This window comes from Oryza sativa, chromosome 7 (genome assembly GCF_034140825.1).
Source record: "Oryza sativa Japonica Group chromosome 7, ASM3414082v1".
Taxonomy (NCBI): Eukaryota; Viridiplantae; Streptophyta; class Magnoliopsida; order Poales; family Poaceae; genus Oryza; species Oryza sativa.
This window is the reverse complement of record NC_089041.1, coordinates 5,001,000-5,024,814: the sequence shown is the minus strand read 5'-3', so window position 1 is coordinate 5,024,814 and position 23,815 is coordinate 5,001,000. Positions and strand designations below refer to the sequence as shown.

At 42.8% G+C, this 23,815-nt stretch overlaps 4 protein-coding genes across 4 annotated transcripts; all 4 read right to left on the bottom strand.

Moving 5' to 3' along the window:
* Positions 1-491: 491 nt before the first annotated feature.
* Positions 492-13,826, bottom strand: LOC4342624 (tRNA ligase 1). Its single transcript, XM_015791934.3, has 27 exons — positions 13,555-13,826; positions 13,083-13,466; positions 12,257-12,307; positions 12,065-12,147; positions 11,889-11,988; positions 11,318-11,396; positions 10,726-10,849; positions 10,095-10,201; positions 9,868-9,996; positions 8,717-8,781; positions 8,439-8,606; positions 8,169-8,329; positions 8,054-8,085; positions 7,759-7,940; positions 7,341-7,420; positions 6,856-6,921; positions 6,457-6,746; positions 5,266-5,373; positions 4,188-4,285; positions 4,024-4,084; positions 3,461-3,537; positions 3,286-3,357; positions 3,136-3,212; positions 2,817-2,897; positions 2,414-2,516; positions 1,314-1,472; positions 492-1,110 (listed from the first exon to the last, which is right to left on the bottom strand). The coding sequence occupies exons 1-27, from the start codon at positions 13,714-13,716 to the stop codon at positions 721-723; spliced, it is 3,489 nt and encodes a 1,162-aa protein (XP_015647420.1). The 5' UTR covers positions 13,717-13,826; the 3' UTR covers positions 492-720.
* A 1,181-nt stretch (positions 13,827-15,007) lies between these two features.
* LOC9268037 (protein CYSTEINE-RICH TRANSMEMBRANE MODULE 11) lies at positions 15,008-16,244 on the bottom strand. Its single transcript, XM_015790243.3, has 3 exons — positions 15,875-16,244; positions 15,646-15,766; positions 15,008-15,484 (listed from the first exon to the last, which is right to left on the bottom strand). The coding sequence occupies exons 1-3, from the start codon at positions 15,912-15,914 to the stop codon at positions 15,412-15,414; spliced, it is 234 nt and encodes a 77-aa protein (XP_015645729.1). The 5' UTR covers positions 15,915-16,244; the 3' UTR covers positions 15,008-15,411.
* Positions 16,245-17,047: 803 nt separating this feature from the next.
* LOC107275309 (ABC transporter G family member STR2) lies at positions 17,048-20,727 on the bottom strand. Its single transcript, XM_015789468.3, has 2 exons — positions 18,118-20,727; positions 17,048-17,623 (listed from the first exon to the last, which is right to left on the bottom strand). The coding sequence occupies exons 1-2, from the start codon at positions 19,854-19,856 to the stop codon at positions 17,278-17,280; spliced, it is 2,085 nt and encodes a 694-aa protein (XP_015644954.1). The 5' UTR covers positions 19,857-20,727; the 3' UTR covers positions 17,048-17,277.
* Positions 20,728-20,934: 207 nt separating this feature from the next.
* On the bottom strand, positions 20,935-23,065 carry LOC9272142 (uncharacterized). Its single transcript, XM_015789473.3, has 3 exons — positions 22,161-23,065; positions 21,760-22,048; positions 20,935-21,175 (listed from the first exon to the last, which is right to left on the bottom strand). Exons 1-3 carry the CDS (start codon positions 22,851-22,853, stop codon positions 21,156-21,158), a joined length of 1,002 nt encoding a protein of 333 aa, XP_015644959.1. The 5' UTR covers positions 22,854-23,065; the 3' UTR covers positions 20,935-21,155.
* Between the last annotated feature and the right edge of the window lie 750 nt (positions 23,066-23,815).

Genomic DNA, 23,815 nt, shown 5'->3' with positions numbered 1-23,815 from the left:
CTCACACGTCGCATTAGCTCCTGAACGCGCATGTAATGGCTGGTGTCACCATGTCGCTTACTTAGTCCCACATCGAGATTGTAAATTAGGAGTACAAAAGCCATATACAACTGCAGTTTGGCGGATTTTGCATTAGGAAACCGAAAGTGCAGTTGCTGTACCTCCATGGCTCCATCCATGATCCATAAATGTGTAGTTAAATCTTCAACTATTAAGCCACTAAATAAATATATGAAGAATATTAAGATTTGATATGCAACGCAAAGAAAAATAAATACTAGTAGATGTAGTACATTTTATATTTTCTACGAATTTATGACTAGAAAATGATCACACATGTGCATCAGAAACCGTGTTTAAGATGGCAGGTAGCGAAAGAACATCTCGATACTTTAAATGCTGAGTCACGCATGATCAATCATCAACTACTGAGATTAGATCTTGTGCCCTTGCCTATCCATGTCTACTCAGTAATTAAGCTAGCTCGGATATGCCCGTAGACAGCAGTTAAATAATTTTATTTATACTGCAGCATATACTCCTATATTTCATTTTTCACCAAATTCAAACATAAAAAACAATACCTCGACCTGTCCTGTAATCCCCGAAAAAACAAGAGCCCTCCAACTCGATGCATCTACAAAGCTATCGCCGTTACCACTTGTTAGTAATGTTCAACCTCTAGGCCACCAGAAAATAAAGAAAAAAGAGGGTGGTCGGTCAGTAGAAGTCCAGCACTCCTGATATGGTGATGGGAGGGTCTATGGCCACCCGCTTCGCCTTCCCTTCCGTGACTAGCTGCGGCAGCGTGTTTGCCTCCTTCGGCGCAACGCCTGGGGCGGTCCACAGGGTGGCGTGCGGCCAGTCGTTCCGGGACGCGATCTTCTCGCCGTTCACCGTCCCGAGCTCCACCTCGAGGGCGGCCATCTTGTCGGAGAAGAGGAAGGCGTTGAAGATGACAGGGACTTGATGGTTCTGGTAGACACCGTAGCTTGAGACCGCGGCTACGCCATGGGCTCTTTTGTGGGCAAGGGTGACATGAGCCTTGGTCAGGTTATCCGCGAGTTTTGTGTTGTTGAGGAACTTGTTGGCGTCGGTGTCCTCTGCTAGCTGTTACAATTATGGAATGTACAGGGAATGATTTAGAATTATAAAATTGTTCAAGTCTGCTTCATAATGAAAATTAAGCACCACTGCAGCAGGAGAAAGCATTGCTACCAGTGGAGATTCAACCAAATACGCCTCATGGGAGTCCTCGAATTCAACTGAAACTGGATTTTTTTAAAGACTGAGGCCGATTATAGAATTCTTACCTTTGGGAGAGCACCCAATATATCTGCTGGGGGTAACGTAACAGCAGCGAAGACAATATTGCCAAACTTCCGCTTCGCGGTATCAGGCGTTTTAAGATCACCTTTCGCAACAGACTTCAACTGCTCCAATACTTCTTTCACTGCAAAGTCAAATGGAACCTACAAAACAAATTTAGGTTTTATGCCTCATGTCCAGATACGTTGTCCTAGTATAGGTCTCATCCCATGACCCATCCTAGGTACTACATTATGGGACGGAGGGGGTAAATTAGAGGCTAGATACGTAGAAATGCTCGATAGGTTGCCCATTGCCCTCTTGTTTGTTCACTCATACAAGAACTTTTGTTTAAATAAATAAATGCTAAAAAGGGACAATTTTACCATCATGAAGGCAAAATAGTGCTCACAGGGCAGAGGGCAGGACTGGGATTTGAGTTAAAATTCATCTTTGCTTAGTCTAGTAAGATATCATTTTTTTGCCTTCCCTTTATACATAGACCCTAACAGTCTAACAGATGCACGAAACTAGAAGTGTAGAACAATGTCCAAATTTATAAGACAAGCACATATTTCAAAATACAATATTTGCAAGTTTTGACCCAAGATTAATCTTATATTTATGTTAAGATGGTACCAATAGATCCATAGTTGAAAGTTCTCCGATCAGATATAGGTTTTATAGCTATTAACAACATATCATATCATAAATTAATGGTCAAAGTCTAATTTTGATGACCATGCTAAGACCGCGCCTTACAAAATATAGGAGGGGCTAAGGGGGCGTAACTATGTGTATATGGAATATAATATCTGATAGAATGGAGGCCAACTAAACTTATCACCTAACTGCCCCTGGCTAGGGAAAGCTTTCTAGGCTATGGCCCTTGTTCGCCATCACATGGGCCCCAATAGCTTACACATGATAGGTGCGTCATCTTTTAATGAGGTTGTATGATCAATGTAGTTCTTATTGTGGTTTGAAGTGGGAAGGATCAAGTGTATATCATAACATGTAATGCACACAGCATTAATGAACTATAAAATGTATCTTGTTGCTATTGTTAAATCAGACTATCAATGTACAAATGAATTATGATTACCTGGATAGAGTTGAGATAGTCTTTGTTCGCAAACAAAACCTGGCGCAACCTTTTCTCCCACTGTGCCCATTCTTTAGCATATGCACCTTTTGATGGCTCCGCTCTGATTTGGCATTGTTTTGTGAAAATTAGGTAGTATATGAGGAATTATGAAATTTAAAATACAATACTGATTATGCCACCAATGTCAGGCATAGCAACAGTGGAATTGAAATCAAATGTGTTTGTGGCTCAACTTCCTAAGTATGGCATGTCACACTCACTAAGCATTTGAGAAGTATGATGGAACAGGGTCCTTTTCATATCAATAGGGTTTCCTCCACAACTCATCATGAGATTCATTGTTCACAATATACTTAGAATGACGGAGGTAAAACATCAAAACTGGTTGGCAATTCCATACCTTCCATGTCTGCTTTGATGCAGTCTGAACAAGCTGATCCCTTCATCTAAAATAGCTTTCACTTCATCAGGCAGCGGGGCTCTGCAATTAGTAAAATTCAAGTACCATTTTTAGTGAATATAGCAAACAAATTTACGACATGTAAGACACTCCCAACTGCACAAAGCAGGAAAAAAAAAGAATTGAAAACCAGCCCCATCACACCGTGTTTGTGTTTTCCGCACATAATATGGAAGTTTGCAAAAAATTACTTTACATGTATTAAACATGATGATTCGTAAAATGGGGATGCAGTATAGCTATATGTGAAAAATCATACCTATCTGGCTTTAATAGTGGCATCTTAACCAAGGATCCAAAACGCTCATATAGTTCACTTTCAAATTCTCTTCGACTCTGAAGTGCATGCTTCTTCAATGAATGGCACATTTCAAAAGGGAGAAGAAATGTTCTCATGAAATGCACATACCTTGCCATCGTAGAGGTTGTAAAACATTAACAGAACATAGCCAGCATTTGGTGATGCCTTGTCCAGATTACCCTTTAGACGAAATTATAAAATGTTAGCCAGATTACAATAACAGTGATTAGCCAATTTAACAGTAACCATATACATTTCTGTCTAAGAGATATCACCAACATACAGGATGATTGTCCCGTTGAAGTACACGAAACATGAAGACAGCAAGAGCATCAAGAGAAAATGGATTTGAATCTGTGCCTACATATTCAAAACAAGAAAGAAAAATAAATATAACTTCAGGATACAAAAAAAAAGGGCATCAACACTCATAGATAAACATAAGTAGATGAACAAATCAGTTTAGAACCTGCACAATCTCCTCAACATATATAAACTTAACCTATTATTGCATGAAGTCAGAAAAGACATTGTACAACTTTGTACTGTCAAAGTAGCACATTCTTGAGATTTTTGTTAAGAGTGCCATGTTGGGTGTTTTATGCATTTCCTTGCATATAGTGGCTATTGGCCCATCTATAAATAGCTATAACCCAAGCTACCAGTATTCAAGCCTACATGTGCTCTAACTTGCGATCTTCAGATACTTACATTTGAGCATTTCTGTCATAAATACAAACAGTGACTTCTTTCCAAATATTTATTTGACGTTTTTCTTGTCTTGAACTCCTTGTGTAGTCAGGAAAAGGAACAACTAAAGATGAGAAACAATGGAGCATAGGTTACCTTCAGAATCAGGAATAACAGGAACAGCAGCAGCCTTTGTTGTCCTACACATATCCTCAATCTGGAAGAGATGATCTCTCAGTTTGTTATAAAACCTATAGGACTAAACAAGGGAAAAAGAGACAACGCAGGTTTTGTCAACCCATCAAATATAGTAACCTTACCTGCCTCCACACTTCTTCGTTTGGTGCATTTTTGTCAGCAAGGGTTATTCGAAATGGTTTCTTTTTTCGTTCATCCGCAACTTTTTGCCAGTACCTTCCTGTAAGGACAATTAATAAAATGGTCAAAACATGCTCACACGAGAAGCTTATAAGCACCGAAGTTATAGTTTTATACTTATGGACTTAAAAAATATTGTGGATGAAAAAACATGCTAGAACATGTATGTGCACCTGCAACATCTTATGCAAAAATATGGTCATCTATAAACAGTACATAAAAGACAGGTTGTACACAAAAAAAAAAAACTCCCTCATTCCCTAAATGTTTGACGCTGTTGACTTTTTTAAACATGTTTGACCGTTCGTCTTATTCAAAAACCTTTGTGAAATGTGTAAAACTATATGTATACATAAAAGTATATTTAACAATAAATCAAATGATAAGAAAAGAATTAATACTTACTTAAATTTTTTAAATAAGACAAACAGTCAAACATTTTTAAAAAAAGTCAACGGCGCCAAACATTTTGGGATGGAGGGAGTAACATATTGTAATGTAATTGCCTTTAATAACAATGGAGATATGAGATCATCTTTTCATACAGACTTCTATGGAGGCACATGTTCTAACTTCTAACATGTTATACATCTATGCTTTCATCAATTACTGAAACAGAAGTACAGAACCTTTACATTTAAAAACCAAACCTAAAAACAATTTTAGCAATGGAAAGCAAAATGGTACTAGCACAATGTACTGGCATAGTCCTTCGAAATATAATATAACGCCAAAAGAAAAGTTCATATCAGTTGCTATCCCAAAGCAGCGTATAGTAATGCTCAGACACAACTTAGTGGGAGCAAGTCAATTATTATGTCTGTGAACAACAGAAAGATATAAAGATCAAATGAATGACTACATCCTACAGGTGTATTTTCATACATGTAAATTGCATGAATTCCTTTTTTCATTGTGTAGGTGGAAAAGATCTAAGCAAAATGCCTTACTGTTGAAGTGTTGTTTGGCCCAATGAACACTACCACAAAAAAGTTACTGAACGTGCCTAATGTTCCATACCTTTAATAAGATCTCCCATCAAACTATGAAGAGGACGATTATCACCTAGGCCACCAGGAGTGGTTAATATCTCCTTACATAGAGCTGACTTTGCACAGCCAGGTATACCTGTAAAAAGAAGTAAGCATGATGAAGTGCAGAACATGAAGGGAACCAGGAATCCAAGTTAAAAATAATAATAATAGGATGAAGATTTACAGCAACTTTATTATGTGGTGAAGTCTATAGTGTCAGAATATGATAATGGGATTGACACACGAAGTATAATCACATCCCCTTGTTTGCTGTAGAGAAGGCATAGATTTGGGATTGGAGAAAAAAAATAAAATGCCTTTTGTAACAGGTGTATAATAATTTATGATGGCCAGGCACCCTTGTGGCCTTGTTGTTTGTCTCATTACCTTTCTGACCTCATATCCATGGGTCTGCTCTCGATAGTAAGGAATACAATACGTTTACGGTACAGGTGCAGTAACCACTGAGTATCTGTGCATCATGTAATCCACTCATATGACCATTTGGTAGTCCGCCCAGAGTGGCACCTTAGTTGCTAGTTAGAAATCAAGGATATATAAGTGCTAAACAAGTGTAGGTGGGTTACTGGGTTCTTTGTTGATTTTCAGGGATTTGATCCTGTGACACCTGGATTTGTTTTTTCAATTTTTCCTGTGCCCATTATGGCAATCTCTATCTGTGCTACTGTGTTTAGATGCTTTGGTGATCCAATTATAAGATTATTGCATTCCAAAACGATGTAAACATTGTGAGATGCAGCAGTTAGCATATTTTTTTCTAAGCTCAAATTGATTTTAAAACAGACTATAATGATCATATATTTACATGTCTACAGAAGCTCCAAGCAATAAGCACAGTAACTGCAAACTGAACCTTAATACAGCTGTATTATTAACCGATTCTCCCTACTCCAACTCCATGTAAATGCTGAGATCAGGATAAAAAATCTGGGTACGTACATAACAGTAGATATCAGATAATTTAAGAAAAATGAATGTTCTAGCATCTGATAAATACCCCTTATGTCTTCTGACAACTTTTAACATTCCCAAGTAACAGCGAAACACCAAATTTTATCACACATTATAACCATGAACAGAGAAAAATATCATCAGCGTCTCAGTTATTCTAATGCTGAAAGGCAACTCCAATCATGTGAACAGAAGAAAAAATTACCAGGAAAGAAGACAATCAAGCCTTCGGCTTTCGGAACTACATCCAAGGATGTTGATGTAGGACTAGGTGGTGCAGTACCACGTTCAGCCTGAAGATCACCCTCTTCATCTCTCTTTGCCTCAAGTATCGCCAAGAAATTTTCTGTCTGAACCAAGTCACCAGCTGCCCCTATCAAAGCCTGGTTTTCAGGGCTGCGCTTAGCATACTGTTCAAGGAAAGGCTCAGCTTCACTAAGATATGTTGAGGATGAAAGTGGCTTATTCCCATACTTCCTTCTAATATAGACAGCCCTGGAATGGGAAATCCAAATTAAATTGGAAGAAGGGACATACACAGTTTCATAAAGAAGAAACTAAAAGATAGCTCCTGTCAAGAGAGAAACAAATTGTTATAATATACCATTCATCCAGCAATTTGCTAAGTTCTTTCTGTTTACTTGCTGATGTTCCCCAGTTCTTCATCTGCCTAATTACATATTCAACAAGATTAATACAGCAGCACCAACAAAAGAAGAATAGTCATATACAAGTGTCAACTCAACCATGTTAAACTTAAATCATCATTGGATGTAAGAGAACATCAGGTCAGAAAAGGTTATCCTACACCTGTATGGACACTTTTAAAAATTGTTCATTGATATTTAGACATACATAACTAATATATTACAACCTTGATAGAGATCTATAGGAAGTTATAACACTGCTTTTCCTAATGCCATATAAATTCTGGATAAGACTTAACTAAAGAATTAAAATCATTAATAATGCAAAGTTGGGAAAGTAAAGATTCTCTTGTTCGAATTCTCCTTAATTACCCAATTAATTACTGAAAAATAGTGTGAAAACTGAAGCTTGAGAACATAAGATTGGGATTAGACGTCATACCTCAGGTAGTAAGTTTTATAAGCAGAAGGACCGTCTTTGAAAAGTGTAGACAGACCATTTCGAATTAAAAAAGTGCGTAGCTGTCAGGTTGATATAGGAAAATTGTTAGAGATACATATTCATCAAAGTTAAAACTGCATGGTCCTAGTCCTTTCCCTCATGCAAGAATACAATAGCTTCAACAGAAAAGGAAATCCATGCAGTGATACCAAATAAATAATAAATGGAAGTAGCAAGAACATTGTACTGTAACAAAAAAAAACTTAAGAGCACACCAAAATGAAAGTAACTACAGAGTAAATAGTATTACCATTGGATATTCAACACAGATTAAATAGTGTTACCATTGGAAATTCAAACAGTGACCAATGAACACATATATATAGCTGGAAGACAGGGAATAATGGTAGTGAAGTACCTTATATGTCAGGAATTTTAGCTTCACCATCAGATTTGAATCCTCATCAGCCAGACCATCCTTAGCTGACGAATTTGAATCCAAGGCACCATTGATATTTTTCAGTGAGGTGTCAATGTCTTCCGAAGGTATGGAAGATTTCATATTATTAACCTTGAACAGGTTTACATCAACAAAGAAACCTAACAATGAAACATAGGTCAGTCTATGGTGTCATAATAAATGTATGAATAGTAAGAAATATGACCTTATTATTTTGAGGGAAGATAATTGAGTAACAGAAGGCTAATCTCACCCCTATACAGTGGCCACAACCCTTGATTTCTCCTGAAAATAATGCGGCATTCTTTTAGAGCTAACAAATTAGGGAAACATAAAAGTGAGACATAAGGTCGACTTTACATGCTCACCTCATCTCTTGCTGATAGCGTCTAAAAACAGAATCACTGAGCACATGGATGACCATTTTGTAATACAAGCTGTCATTCGATAGAGAGTCAATTTTGTGGTAGTTCCAATAACATTTAAAAGCTGCAGGGAAATTCCTCTGCTTCATCACACGAATCATCTCCTGTAACAATACGTTGGGACTAAATTATCCTCTGACAAAAGCAGATACAGAAGTATTACAGCATAAAAAAAAATCTATTGCTGACCAAGAACCAATCAAAGATGCCAACCTGCAGTTTCTTAGTTGTGTAGTCTGTAGGATGTGCTTGCAAAAACTTAGTGACGACCGATCTGTTAGCACTTGGAGACTGATGATCATCAAGGCCACTACATCCAAACCAATCAGAATGGTCTGGACACATTGAAGGTCCAACATTTTCAAGAAGTGCTTTAATTTGCTGGCCATGTCAAAGTAGTTAGATGTTTAAATAAACAGGATGAGAACAATGCAAAGTCAAGGAAAATAAAAAACGATCAAAAAATAAAACTTAACAACATTGAATTATACCTGCTTTTCATCTGATCTATTAGCAGCACATATTTCTCGCAGACTTGGTCCTAAATCAGAGCCAACTGCATAGGAAAAAAGAACTTCTGAATAAATGATAAAAGATGCAGTATTTACCACTTCACAACTCAAACATATCCAAAAAGAAAACCTAGGACATACTTCCTCCAGCCCTAAATACATTCCTAGCATGCAAAGCACATAATAGTAGGGATTGAATGTAAAATGTTGCTTATACCCCTTATTAAATGAGTGCCAGTTGGGAGTGAAAAAGTAGTTAAGGGTAAAATGGGAAGAAATTTGAAAGGAATGTGGTTGGAGGGAAAGGTAGCAGGCTAGAAATGCACTCTTTGTGGGACAAAAGTAGTAAGTAGGCTAGAAGTGTGCCTATTATGGAACAGAGGTAGTACTTAAATGCACCCAAAAGAATTTGAATAAAAGCAAATTATACCAACATCATGGTTCACAGATCTATACACAATTGCAAAAGTGAATGTTCTCCTTTTTATGTAATCCATGTGGTTGGGCACGATTCAAGAAAAAATGCTTTACTTGTGGGTTTATATGACATTCTAAATGAGAAAAAGTCCCAAACGCGTCCAAAGTTATCATAACCAAAGAATATAATTGCAGTATTTTTCAATTCCGCCTTCTGTCATTTTTCTAATACAAGTGCATAAAAATAATTTTCTTATGATTCTCTTACAATGATATGGTTCGATCATTCACTTACCGAGAGGTTAGCAACAGAATAACACGAGTAGTATTTCCATAGTTTCTTGTCCAAAAAAAAAAGTATTTCCATAGTAGAAGTATGAAAATAATTGGTCCATTTGTTCTAATGAGAATATCTTAGTATGCATATTCGAAAAAAAAAAAGAAGAAAAGAATACTTATTAGTATTAGGGATGGGTCTGGGTCTGGATCAAACAATACTCTAGTGGGTAACCCACCGTAGTTCAACTAAATCAACTTTGCAGCTTTTCTAGTTCATGCTGGGTAAGTAGTTCATTTCGTTGAATTTAAATGGGCCTATGGGTACCGGTAGATTGGCACATAGCACCACAGCTCACTCCCATCCCCACTTAGTATTGATATGTATACTGATCATTAAAGTAAACTGAAACAACTCATTTATTTTAGCAACTTACCTCCATCTAATGGAGGCAGGGGATAGTTCCTCAAGACTTCTTCTATTTGCACTGAACTTTCACGGCTAACAATACGGGCAACCAGGCCTTCAAGTATCTCACCCTGCACCTTTACATGATCCTTTGACCCTAGAAATTACATAATAGTAAGTACTATGAGGAAACGAGATGAAAGGATACCAGTTCAGTCTACAAAGCAGTAAGACAATGATTCAAGATAAGTATACCTGGTACAGCTACATCAGCTATCTCATCTAGGGCTTTGCAAACAGATGTTGCTGTCCCCTCTTCACATAGAGCGTCATATGCAGCAAAAAATGACGAGGCAGATTTCCTAGTAAAAGATACATCAAACATAGTAATGTTACGATCATCAGACCCAATCACGGATATATATGCATGCTCTGAGGTTGAGTGAAAAATAATATATACAAGTCTGATGGATAGGAGTTGAACAGAAAATGAACACAGAGTAGCTTCAAAGCTACGATTATCTACACCATAGGGATGCAAATCAATGAATATAAGACGTTCTTAGAATGGAGACATCAATTTCTGTACAAGCATACATTGGCATAAGCCTAGTGATCAAATCAACTCAGTGATCAGTTGATATCAGAAATAAAAAATAAATAACACAAAAAATGGATATATTTCTGACGAGGGAAATAGTTTCAATAAAATAGAAGTCATGGTTGGTAATTTTACCATCAGGAGTTTAGGAATTTTAGTCCTATGTAAAGCTCTACAGATCTATTATATTAAACTGATGGCACCAAAACCTTTCACATTTAATATGAATGTAGAACACACAAGTATGATGGAATGCAAGGCTTCCAAATATCATCAGATGAGCACCTTGTCGAAAATAGCCAGACATGGTTTGTAGGTAGACGCCATTTCCGACAAAACTCAATTACCTCTGGAGTAGAATAAAATTTTGGCTTGCCATGACCCAACTCAGTCACAGCAGTAATCACAGCTGCACAAATGCCAAATAAGATGATAAATAATGCATTTCATATATACAATAAATAATGCTGAAAGTGAAAATTGGAGTGAACACAGCTAGTGAACTCAAAGTACAGTGGCAAAAGTAGTTTCCTCCAAATTATACCATCCAAGTATCAGCACTACCATGGCAAGTAGAGTAACAAAAAAAAGGGCATATCAAAGCAGGCTGGTTCACATTTAATAATTAGAATTTCCCAAACATATCATGGATAAAATGTAATTTCAGGATCCAGAATATGAGATGGCTAGGCTGTATAATAAACACAGCCTACAGAATTTTGGTGTACAAAATGCGAGCCACTTGCCAGAAAAGTTGTCAAAAAATCAATGTTCATAAGAAGACCTTCTAGACATACTTTTTTATGGCACTGGAACAAATAGCAATTACAAGGGTGCAAATGAAACAGAACGAAGGTCAGAAAAGGAAATGACGTACCATAATCATCCTTTGGCCTTTGACCATGGTCTCCTAACACAGCAGTGACAAGTTCCATTGAAATGCTTATGCATTTTTTCTATAAGGGCAGCGCAAAACAGGATGGTATCAGTACTCTCAAGAAAATGCAGATCCAGACACCCTCTACTAGTGAAACCACAATGCATCGAGCACGCTTGATGTGTGCTTAATTCCAGCAAAGTATGACTTGGAAAGCAATTGAGCATAGCTACAAAGATTACCTTTAATGTGGTTGTAATTTAACTGGTGAACACTAGATAATAGCAAAAAGCCCTCCTTTGGGTTCCTAAGCTACTCTAATATATCCTAAAAGGCACAAGGGCATACCAAATTAAGGAGCTATGCTCAATAGGACTAAAATGCAACAGAGTAAAGGCAAAATAATATTCACTCACCTAGTTCCCTGCACAACTAGTATATCCTAAAGGAATACTTCAGGTACCAAGTACTAATAGCTGCATATATGATATACGACAAGCACAGAAACATGCATAATACAAAACTCAATGTAAGGAGTACCAAGAAAAGTTGTGCGGGGCATGGCATATACCTCAAGAAAAACATTGAATTCCTCTTGCATTCTAGGTGCTTCCTTCCCCCAAGCTTCACGAAACAATCGTCCCAGAACAAAAACGCCCACAGCTGTGTAACTACAGGCAGAAACTTGGCCTTCAGTCATAGCATAAATAGATTGAGAAAAATTCAACACAAATTACCACAACATACATATTTCCAAAGCTGTTCTTGGCATATGCACCACCATGGTGGCCAGCATACATGAAAAGAGACCCTGAATGTTTGAGCGTAACCTGGAGGAAACAAAAATATCTTAGAAGAAAAAACACAATAAACCATCAAACTAATTACTTATTGTGTTTCCTGCAATTAAAAGCCAAAAACCATGTATCAGCAATATACCTCCAAGGTAGCTAAGCCATGTGACACCATCTCAATCATCCGGGTTCTAGTCTGCCATCATGAAAGTGAGGGAAACACATCAGTAAAACTCTAAATAATTAAATTTATTGAAAGGAAATCCAAATTGACTAGAAAACTCCATTGCTACAAGCATTTACTGTATAGTCAATTCAATAACATATCTTTGTAAGAGCACCTAAATGAGGTACTATGAAACACATTAAGAGCTCATAGCTACCAAAAAAAACAAATGAGTAAAAACGCCAATGCATTGTCTCCAAGGAGAAAGGTAAGTCGCAAAATCATCCATCAAGTCAACTCATGTTAAAAGTCATGAAAAAAATTGTGAAATTACTCCAGAAGTTATAGTGCGATAACATGCTAACGCATCCAACGGTTAAATGTATTGCAAGTGCGCAGCAACTAATTCCACTCAATTTAACGAGTTATTACAGCCACAATGGATGGAAACATAGAGCAATTAAGCAATGGATTATTGGAAATTAGCCGTGCCTAGAAAAAGACATGGACGGCCTCACTGCCCCAAGGCCATTGACTGATTCGAATAGGATCAAACAATGGCTACCAAAAACTTCTTTAACTAACCATCTCACCCTACAATTATGACTCAAAATGTGGAAGTAACATCTAGACAATCAGATGATCATCAGTTCGGAAACAACCAAATTCCCCAAAACGATCATGGAGCATCGAGGGGTTAGGAACTCCCGCCAAAGTGATTCACATAACACTTGCATTGCCACAACGCGATCAAAACAACGAGCGATCGAATGACACGGGGGAAAGGGGGAAACCAAGCACGCACCTCCTGATCGGATTTCTCGTTCTCGAACTTGGGGTAGAAGGTGGCCCTGATCTGCGACTGGATGAACGTGTTGTTGTCCACCTCGAAGTTCGGGGCGGCCTTGAACACCCTGGAGAGCTTTTCAGCGTCGATGCGCTGCTCAGCCGCCGCCGCCGACGAGGAGGAGGAGGACGACGACGCCGAGGTCGCGTACCCCCTGGGCACCCACACCTGCGACGCCCCTCCCTGCGGGGACGGGGAGATGGTCATCCTCTCGACCCCCCCGGCGAAATCAGCGGAAGAGGACGTCGACGACGCGGGTGAGGATGCCGCCGCCACCACAGCCGGCGCCGCGGCCGCGGGGTCCGTGGCCTTGGGCTTCCACTGCTGCTGCGGCTGCTTGCCCTGCGAGAGAGAGAGAGAGACACACACACACACACTCGTGAGTCGTGGGCGATGATGCCGGAGAAGAGGAGAGGGGAGGAAGGCGTACGTGGTGGCGGTCGCGGCGGGGAGGCATTGCAGCGGCAGCGGCGGCGGCGGAGGAGGAGGAGGAGAGGCGGAGAGGGAGGAGGAGGGGGAGGAGGCGCCTAGGGTTGCCGCGTGGGGAGAGGAGGAGGAGGAGGGAGGAGGTGGAGGTGGAGGAGAGCGACATATAAGTGCGGGGGCGAGGCGGCGCCGGAGTTGGTGGGTTTAGAGGGGCGGCGCCGCCGTGCGTGGCACGGCGGAGTCTGGAGGGTTCGGCGGAGAGAGGGGAGAATGGGTAGGGAGGAGGGGGTTTGTGCGGGGTTTGGATTGGACCACAATGAGCGTGGGCCCCACGTCGCGCGGGTTCGGGTACTGGGCTTTGGGCCTACTGGAAGTGGGCTCCACGTCGTCCGGGTTGGGTGCTTGGGCTGGGCCGCTAATTTCTCTGGGCCTCGGTTTCGCATGGGCTTGGAGGTTGTGAGCCGCTACTAAAATTTTGAATTTTAAAGTTGATTTTAAGGTTTAATTATTGTAATTTATTTTCTATGTTGGATATAAAAAATATACCTATAAATTATTCTTTAAGCTGTTGATAAGTCGTTTTATGACTTGTCAGGTTTAGGCGAAACAATGGGCACTGCTGCTGCAGAATCCAGAGCTTGGAGGGAAAACAGGTGAAATGCATATTATACTTTTAAAACTTTTGTTACTAATTTGTTGGAAACATTTTTATAGTGGGCATATATGAATGGTTTAATATATCCATCATCGGAAGCGTTTGTCTAGAATACATGGTATCTATCATCAAAGAATTCAAAACATATCCTCTGTCGTTAGTGGTGCACTATGTAAAAAAAAAAGAATGTCAACATTTTAATATTTAGAGAAGAAGAATGCCAGGGGAAATGTATGTTTATTTAAGATACAAAAGAGAAGAATCTAGGAAACTATTTTGGTGGTAATATTTACTAGAATCAGCTGCTTGCGTATTGGCATTATAGGAAATATAGCATATGGAATATATGCTAATTCGTAGCCCATTGGAGTTATTATCTAACACTTATATCTTCCCCCCCAAAAATAAAAGTTATATATGTATTCTCCAATATATGCATAGGCATAATAATATTTTGCTGCGATATTATGCTCATAAATGGGCTATATGTTATGCTATCTAAATGGTCATTAGGAGTCACTTTCAGATAGTGTATATGAGTGCCAGCATCTGTGCTTCAAAATTAAAAATTGACTTGTAGAATTAAAATCCCTCCGTAACTTTATTCCTCATAAAGCTTCCACTTGCTTTATTCCTAGAACCAATCATATTATCCATTCTTCCTCATTAACTCGAGCTTTTGGATGAACTTTAAACAAAATTGACAGCATGAGTGAAAAAATGGGACACCCAAATCCCTCACCGAAGTTCGACCAAACTTCGCACCAAACACAATCTATCAGATTTCCTAAAAAATTGCAGCTCATCAAAACACCACCATACATGCTCACTTCCAAAAAAAAAACATACATGATCTCCATCTCATACAACTGCCACAATAGTATTGCTGAATCGATACACAAATTGATTTGTAGTAGTAAATACTCCCTCCGTCCAATAAAAAAACAACTTCTAGCTACGAATTTAAACTCGGACGTAGCCTAAGTCCAGATTCATACTTCAGAATTTAGTTTTTTATAGAACGGAGATAGTAGGCAAGAAGAAAGAAAAAAAATAGAGGAGAAAACAACTGAACAAAGATAGGCAAGCTACAAGCAACTGAACAACCAAGCATCAACTAATCGACCTTGTACACTGCAGACATATTAACATGGACGAAATCAGCTAAGCCTCCCATCTTCTTCTTCCTCGTCGCCGTCGTCGTCTTCAGGTGACGAATATGACGGAGGGGTCGCAGCAGCACTCGTCGAGCAAGCAGCAGCAGCAGAGGGCGGCGAGGCTGATGAAGAAATCAAGAAACACAAAACACGATCGATCAGCGAATATTCAGTCCGAGAAATTGCTGAATTCCAACTTTCCGAGACCTTGGCCATAGACGACGACGACGACGACGACATAGATAGATAGATAGATAGATAGATAGATAGATAGATACCGTACCATCCCTCGAGGAAGCCCGGCTGCCGCGGCGGCGGTGGCGGCTGCGCGTACTGGTACTGGTACTGCGCGTGCGGCGGCGCCATCACCGGCGGCCCCTGGTACGGCCCCTGGTTGTAATAACCTTCAAAACTCACACCAACCAATCAATCGAATTAAGCTATATATAATCCCATAATTCATTCATAGATCGATTCATGGATCGATCAGTAGCTCAGTGCTAGATGCTTACCTTGAGAAGGGTACGGGTAGGCGTACCTGGGATCGCTCATCTCGATCCCCCCAAGAACAGCTAGCTAGCTAGGTAGACCAAGCTCTCGCGCGCGAAGAAGAAGAAGAAGAAGAAGCTGAGTGGTAGTGGTAGTAGACGCAAGCACACAGCGCGGCGCGGGCGTATTTAGCTGGCAGCGCCATGGCTGGCAAAGTTGCAAGTTGCGCTAGGGAGTGTAGGGCTTACGCCTCCGCGGCTGGAAAAGCGGAGGATTTGATGAAAAACAATGGAACGCGGCAGAGCGGCAACCATGCAAAAGGAGAGGGAGAGATACTTTTGATCGAAATGCTTTCTCTTTGAAGATTTGAAGGAATAGGATTCCATGCTTTCAAGAGTTCAAAATGCATTATTAGTTAGCAGCAAACCGGTGTGTTCGTTTCAGAATATGCAAATTAATTGACAAGAGAACAATCCAGGAGGGCTAGCACAAGCACAACCAGAGCGGGCTTTAGTCGCTTTACGCTTAGGTTGTCAAAATCTCGACTCTGTTATACAATTTTATTGACCTAATTAGGTAGAATATATGATTTTACCATTAGGTAGAATATACGATTTTACCATTTTGATCCTACTTAGGATGACTGATATGATAGCGATATTAACTAATCCCTCCGTATTAAGTTATAAGAAGTCAAACTGCTTTAAGTTTGACCAAGTTTATAAAAAAATAGTAATATTTGCGATCCAAGATAAATTTATTATAAAAATATATTTAATTATTAACTTAATAAAACTTTGGTAAAATAAATATCACTATATTTATCTATAAACTTGGTTAAACTTAAAACAGTTTGGCTTTGACCAAAGTCCACATCTTATAATCTGAAACGAAGAAGTACCTTGCTTTAGACTATTTTTTTGGCACTTTTCCATATTATAATCCAAAGCAATTTTTATTTTTTAAGTTTGTTTTCGGATAATAGTTTTGGGCAGTACTTTTACTTCTCTTCTTAGTAGTATATTTTTAAAGAAAAATGAATTGGGTGACAAAAGTGATGAAGAAAATCCCTAAAACCATAAAAGATCAAAGCTTAAAATTTAAATTCAGCTCTGGATGGTGGATGAAACTGACTTTATGAAAATTATTGGACGGCACAAACGAGTAATCCATTAGCTGAAAAAGCACACTCTGAGTAAGGGTAAAATATTTCCAAAACTTATAAGAACAAATTCACAACATCCTCAGCTCAAATCTCGTGGTTAATCAAGTCTTGGGGGATGCTCCCGATCTATCCAAACATAAATTAAAATTTTAAAACATTCATTAACCAAATTTGAAGTGCGTCCTATATCCAGTTTAGTTTTGTAATCGACTAAATATAATCACCTCCACTTGCATTGCATAGCCTCCATGGGCATCATCATCACTTCCTCTTGTTCTTGGAGGCGAAGCGGAGGACGAGGTAGAAGAGGACACGGTAGAAGACGGCCCATCCCATGAGGTACAGCACCATCCACCACTTGCGATCCTCCGCCGTGCTGATCTTCAGGTGCTCGAGGATGACATCGCCGGTGAGCGGCGGCGCCGGCGGCGGGTGCGACGAGAACACCCTCCCTCCCTGGAACTCGTTCATCAGGAGCCCCTCGTAAGGGTACTTCATCGTGGAAATAGTGTTCATCCACTTCCACCCCACCGGGATGCTGTGGCTGTCCAGGAAGTAGCCGCAGAAGAGGAAGAATAGCGCCGTGAATGCGATCACCGCCGCATACCTGCACAAGTGTACACTGTTTAGAGAAGCTTATGATTCTAAGAAATTAGCTAGCTTCTAACAATCTAGGAAAGCTAGGAAACATTTCTCTTTTCTAGTTCATTTTTCTGAATTTTATAACTACAAATTCTCATAAGCCATATGAGAATCTGAAGTATTTAGGAAAGCTAGAGATTCTGGGAGAAGCCGCAACTTTTAGAAGCTCCTCTCCAGTAGGGCCTAGGTCAATTGTACTATGCCCTTACTTATCGGTTTAGAGCAATTTTAAGGCTCTTGAGGAGGTACCATGAGGTACCAAAAATTTAGTGTAAAATTTAATACCTCATAGTACCTCGATGTCAAGAGATACCAAATTTACAATAGAAAAAGTGGTACCTCATGGTACTTTCTTAAGAACTATAAAATTGCTCATCGGTTTAAGTTTTTGAGTTGAACTGGTTTGTACATGTGACTCGGTAGGATTGAGTGAGGTGAGGTGAGAGTTGTGTTGCTTACCCAAGGATGAAGTTGGGGACGACGGAGCTGATGAAGACGACGAAGGAGTTGGTGGAGAGGAGGGAGGCGTAGACCATGACGAGGAAGTAGAGGAACTGGCCGTGGAGGCGGAGGGCGAACCAGACGATGGCGGCGTAGGCGGCGGACTGGAGGAGGAGGAACGGGAGGTATGTGACGACGCCGGCGACGACGTAGGCCGAGGCGCGGTACGCGTTGTGCGACGTCTCCCTGATGAAGATGAACCTCTCCTGGATGAACGCCGGCACGGCGTCGTTGGAGGAGAAGAAGAGGACGCACACGGTGAAGACGAAGAAGCTCAGCCTCTCCGTCACCCCCTGGTCGTCGTCCCTCGGCTTGGTGAACATGGTCGCCATGAGGACGCCCATGGCGACGAGCACCATCAGCCGCGACAGGAACAGCTCCGGCGTGCGCCAGATGTTGGTGAAGTTGCGCCGCATCAGCACCCACACCTCGCCGCCGTAGGTGTTTGCGAACTTGCCGCGGTGGCCGCCGAGGGTGGTGACGGCGGCGGCGTGGCGTGGTGGTGGCGGCGTGCGGTAGTCGCCCTCGCTCAGCGTGTACGCGCTCATGCTCAGTGGCGTCGGCGTGCCCATCACGATCTCCGGGTGGTCCTTCTTGGGGCGGCGGGACGGCGTGAACTGGGTCGCGGCGGCGGCGGCAGCGGCGCTCCATGGCGACCTGGAGTGCTGGCTCCGGAGGCTATGGTCGAAGTCCTCCTCGCCGGCGAGGAGTGGCGTCGGAGGGATGCTGGAGACGGTGGAGATGCCGTCGGCGGCGAGCTTGGGCGGCTTGAGGCCGGTGAGGCAGAACTCGGCGAGGGCGGCGACGCCGAACTCGGACTGGTCGTACTCCTGGATGACGTCGAGGAGGTGTTCGATGGAGCTCTCCCCCTTGGGAACGCGGCGGCCCATGCGGCCGAGGTGGGCGGCGACCTCCCGTGGCGCGCCGCTGTACATGAGCTGCCCACGCGCGAGAATGACGAGGTGGTCGAGCAGCTGCAGGATGCGCGACGACGGCTGGTGGATGGTGAGCACGACGGTGCTCCCGGCGCAGGCGATGTCGCGCACCTTCTCGACCACGCTGTGCGCGCTCGTGGAGTCCAGACCGGACGTCGGCTCGTCGAGGAACAGCAGCGCGGGGCCATGGATGATGTCCACGCCGATCGACACACGCCGCCGCTCGCCGCCGGACACGCCCCGGGTCCCCTCGTCGCCGATGTACGTGTTCCCGGACGCCGCGAGGCCGAGCTGGTCGATGAGGGCGTCGACGCGGCGGCGCTTGTCGGCGGCGGGGACGGAGGCGCCGAGGCGGAGGTCGGCGGCGAACATGAGGGTCTCGCGGACGGTGAGCATGGGGAAGAGGCGGTCGTCCTGCATGACGTAGGCGGAGCAGCGCTTGACGAGGCCGGGGCTCACCTCCACGCCGTCGAGCGCGACGCGGCCGCCGAGGCGGGCGGCGATGCGGCCGGCGAGCGCGTCGAGGAGCGTCGACTTGCCGGCGCCGCTGGGGCCCATCACGGCGGTGACGCAGCCCTTGGGGGCGTACCCGGTGACCTCGTGCAGCAGGTCCACCTCCTTCTTCTCCCACTCGCCGCCGGCGCCGCGCTGCTTCTTGGTCACCGTGTACGTCAGCCCGGTGAACTCCAGGCCGCCGGTGAACCCGAACCGGCCGCCGCCGTACGCCGCCGCCTCCAGGTCGCCGACGTGCCGGTGCGCCATGGCGAGCAGTGGGTGAGTGTCTCTAGCTTGTGTGCAAATGCTTACGCATATAAAGTGGCTTTGTGATGTTATTGCATGGGACTAACAGCTTCGTGATTTTGGAAGGTTGGTAGATACAAGTGTTGGGGCGACAGAAATGAGGGTGAAGAGTGTAACGTGTCATCGGAGTGAACGTCTTGTAAGGTCAGTTTTTTTTGGTTGTTTTCTCCTACGTCTAGAAGCATAGAACAGCAGTGAACGAGCTCCAATATCCATGAATTTGGAGAAAGGAAATCCTAAGGATTATCCCATCTTGTTGGTAAAAGCAAAACGAATTGGGATTTCCCCCCATTGAATTCTATAAAATTTTGTGGGAAATCATTAGATCTGATTTGAAATAATTAATTGATGACTTCCATGATGGTAGAATTGATATTGCAAGGTTAAACTATGGTATCATTACCTTGATTCCGAAATGTAAAGATGCATCCACAATTCAAAAAATTCGGCCTATTTGTTTATTGAAGGTAAGTTTTTAAAAAAATCAGCTGAACTGTAAGGCCTTGCTTGTTGTGCCCCGGCACATTCGCCTATAGGAAAGGCTGGGTTCGGATCATTCCGAACAAGGCCTGAAAGCTTCATCAACATTGGATCGAATTTGCTATATATTTATCGACAAATTTTCTAATAAAAATTTGACAGATGTAATTATATGTAACTTGTAGTGTAATGACCGTTAAAATAAAAAAGGTCTCAAGCAAAATACCAGCATAGTCCCCTCAACAATTCTCATCGCGTACTGAGGAAGGTCGAGTTGAAGCCATGCATGTCAAAACAGACCCCATGGTCCCAGACCATTGAAATTGCCCCAGAAGTTAGATCGGTTGTTCATGCTAAGAACATATATGGGATTAATCTACAAATATGAAATAAGTTTCTGGTTTTTCTGCAGTAATATACCTTCACGGGTAATTAATTAACAATGACATTCTGATTTTATGTATTAAAATCAAAATGGAAAAGGAGAACAAGTGGATTTCCTAGAGAATAGTTTATTCTATAGAACTGAGGAATGACAGGATAGGCATTTTGAAGGGTCTTTAGCTACCAGAGATCACTCTACCTGTTGAATAAATGATAAAAAAGTTGACAGAAGCAAATACTTACAAGAATGAGATCTCCTGAAGATGGAAGAATAATACTTGATTATGGTAGCCAGTGGAACTGATAATAAACAGGGATTACAATATATACAACAGATGCACAGTTCTTGCTTGATTTGAGTCGCTGACACCACCCTCTTCAAATTTTACCACATGGTCATGGAAATGATTTTGCCACTGAAAGATAAAACATTTCTATCAGAGTAAGAAATAAGAACAAAATCGTAGTGTTAGTCACTAAAACGTCCTAACTTGAAAATTTTAACTTTACACAAAATCGATATCTTATCAATATGCATTTTAGCTTCCATTTTCCGCCAAGTATATTTGATGGTCAGTAAATATGATAAGGTCATGGCATGCCACAATATTATTGTGTTGCAGCTATTTCAATAAAGGAATTTAAACTAGCATCTACTATACAGGATTTAGCAAATGTTTAGGGGATGTTGGCTCAGTGTGCATTGACTAAATAACGACAAATATCTGCATAACCAAAAACTCAACTTAAAATGTTAGCATTCTGAATTAACCTATTTTTATGTTTGAAGTTCACCATTTTATACACAGTTGAGCACTTCAGCTAACACTGAAGAAAGGATGGTATATTGTGCTTATAGGAGGCCTATCAAGTATCAATCTAATGGTATATAGAAATTTAGTAGGTATCGTTAAATTCCATGATTCAACATATCATGTTCCACCGGTGTGAAATGTGAATCTAATGGTATGAGCAATAACTGATGAAAAGAAAAGCCCACCTTTTGATGACTCACGCACGAGCACGATATGCATGGCGGCGTTGTTGGGCGGCAGCTGCAAGCGGAGGGGCATGAGCTTCCCATTGATCGGGCTACGAGAGCAGATAATCACGTCGTTGAGCCCCGTCTCCTCCTGCAACCTCTCCAAAAGCTCCTCCAGGCTAGTCCCGTTGAACGTGAATGAGTGTCCTTCCTGATCATCGCCGATGTCGCCGTTGTCATCCCCAATGTGGTAGTGGATCGCCCGCCCATCCACCTTGTGCAGCGGCAGCGAGAAGGATTCTGTGGACTAAAATGGCAAAATGCGTCCGCAACAACAATAAGCACTTGGCATTTTCATCTAACATCCCTGTTGGGCTGTACAATTCGTCGAGCAGATGGCGGGCGTGGAAAGTACGGACCTCAATTCTCGCCAGGGTGGGCTCCGGTGGAGGTGGCTCGATGTATCCCTGTGGTGGCTCGATGTAGCCCGGTGGCGGCGGCGGTGGCCGCGCTAAGTACGAAGGTGGGCTCGCCGGACGGTGCCGCGGCGGCGAAGCAGGCGCCAGCGCCGGCGTCGGCACGGGAGAGGGCCCGCGAGAAGGTGTCTTGTAATGCGGCGCGGCGGGGTCGTCGTCGGAGGCGATGGGGGCGGGGACGAGGGATTCCGGGAGGACCTCGACGACCTCGACGGTCCAGAGGATCCACCCGGCGTGGCGGTGGGGGACGTCGTGGGTGACGGAGTTGCGCCACGGCGGGAGGCCGCCGTTGGCGCGGAGGTAGTTGCCGTAGCGGGTGCGGAGGCGGGCGTGGGCGCCGTCGCGGACGGGGACCCACTCGACGGAGGAGTCGAGGCGGTGGGGGAGGGCCTGGAGGACCTTGCGGCCGGTGACGCCGAGGAGGAAGGGCTCGTTGGAGGCGGAGAGGTAGCGGCCGTAGTGGCTGCGGAGGCGGAGGACGCCGGGGGCGTGGGGGACCGGCTCGACGGACCACCGCGCGTTCGGGGACGAGGCGCTCCGGTCCTGGGAGACGCGCGACTCGTCCTCCTCCGCGTACAGGTACTTGTCATGGTGGCCGCGCAGCCGCACCGTCCTCGCGCGCTCGAACAGCTCCATCGATCCGCCGCGGCGCGGGCGGGCGGCGAGGCGGGTGATCTCTCTCTCCCCCCGGGGCAGCCTCTCCTCCTTGCGTCGGCCTCGCGCGCGTGCGAGGCTTGGCGTTGCTTTTGTGTGTTGGGGGCTGGGGTGGCGCGCCGCGCGCGACGGCGCTGGTGCGCGCGACGGGCGGGCGTTGCGGCGTTGCGCGCGGGGTGGCTGTGGCTATTCTCGGACGCGCCGTGGCGCGCGGGGAGAGTTTTGCGTTGTTGGTGCCTTGGTGGTTGGGGTTTTAGAAGTGTCAGTAATATGAAATTATTTCCTTTTAACAAAGAGTGATGTGCTATGATATTTTGTTGGTGATATATTCGAAGAGTGTAGTACATGAACGGTCTCTAAAATTGTACGAGTGTGCTATAGGCTATCTTTAACATTTATTGTCGGATTACCGAAATTGTCATTAGTGTCATATGGAACAAACGGGTTTCAGCTCAACTGATGTGGCATGCCATGGTGATTGGTGACACCCATGAGTAAGTGAGACCCATATAGAAAGAATTTAAAACATCTTTTTATCCTCTGTCTCCTCTCTTTTTCATTTTGTTTTTTTAAAATTATTTCTTTTTTCTCATCTCTCTTTTTTTTTCTATATGACTGGCATGTGGGTCCCACTAACATGTAGGTACCACCGTGGAATACCATATTAATGTACGAAATCAGCTGAGGCCCATTTGAACCTATATGACATCCGGAATAAGTTCAAAGATCTAAAATGCATTTTGAGAGTTCATGAATCTAGGTGACACACCTACAAGTTTAGAGATCGTTGTGTGTTTCACTCTATATTTGAATTGAAAGCAGAAATGGATTCTAATCACTCCCCTCGTAGTTTTTTCCCTCTCAAATTCAATGTAAATAATTGTAAAAAAAATGACAATGTAGAGTGCAATGGCATCTATCACTCCACCAAATCAAGCTCAAAT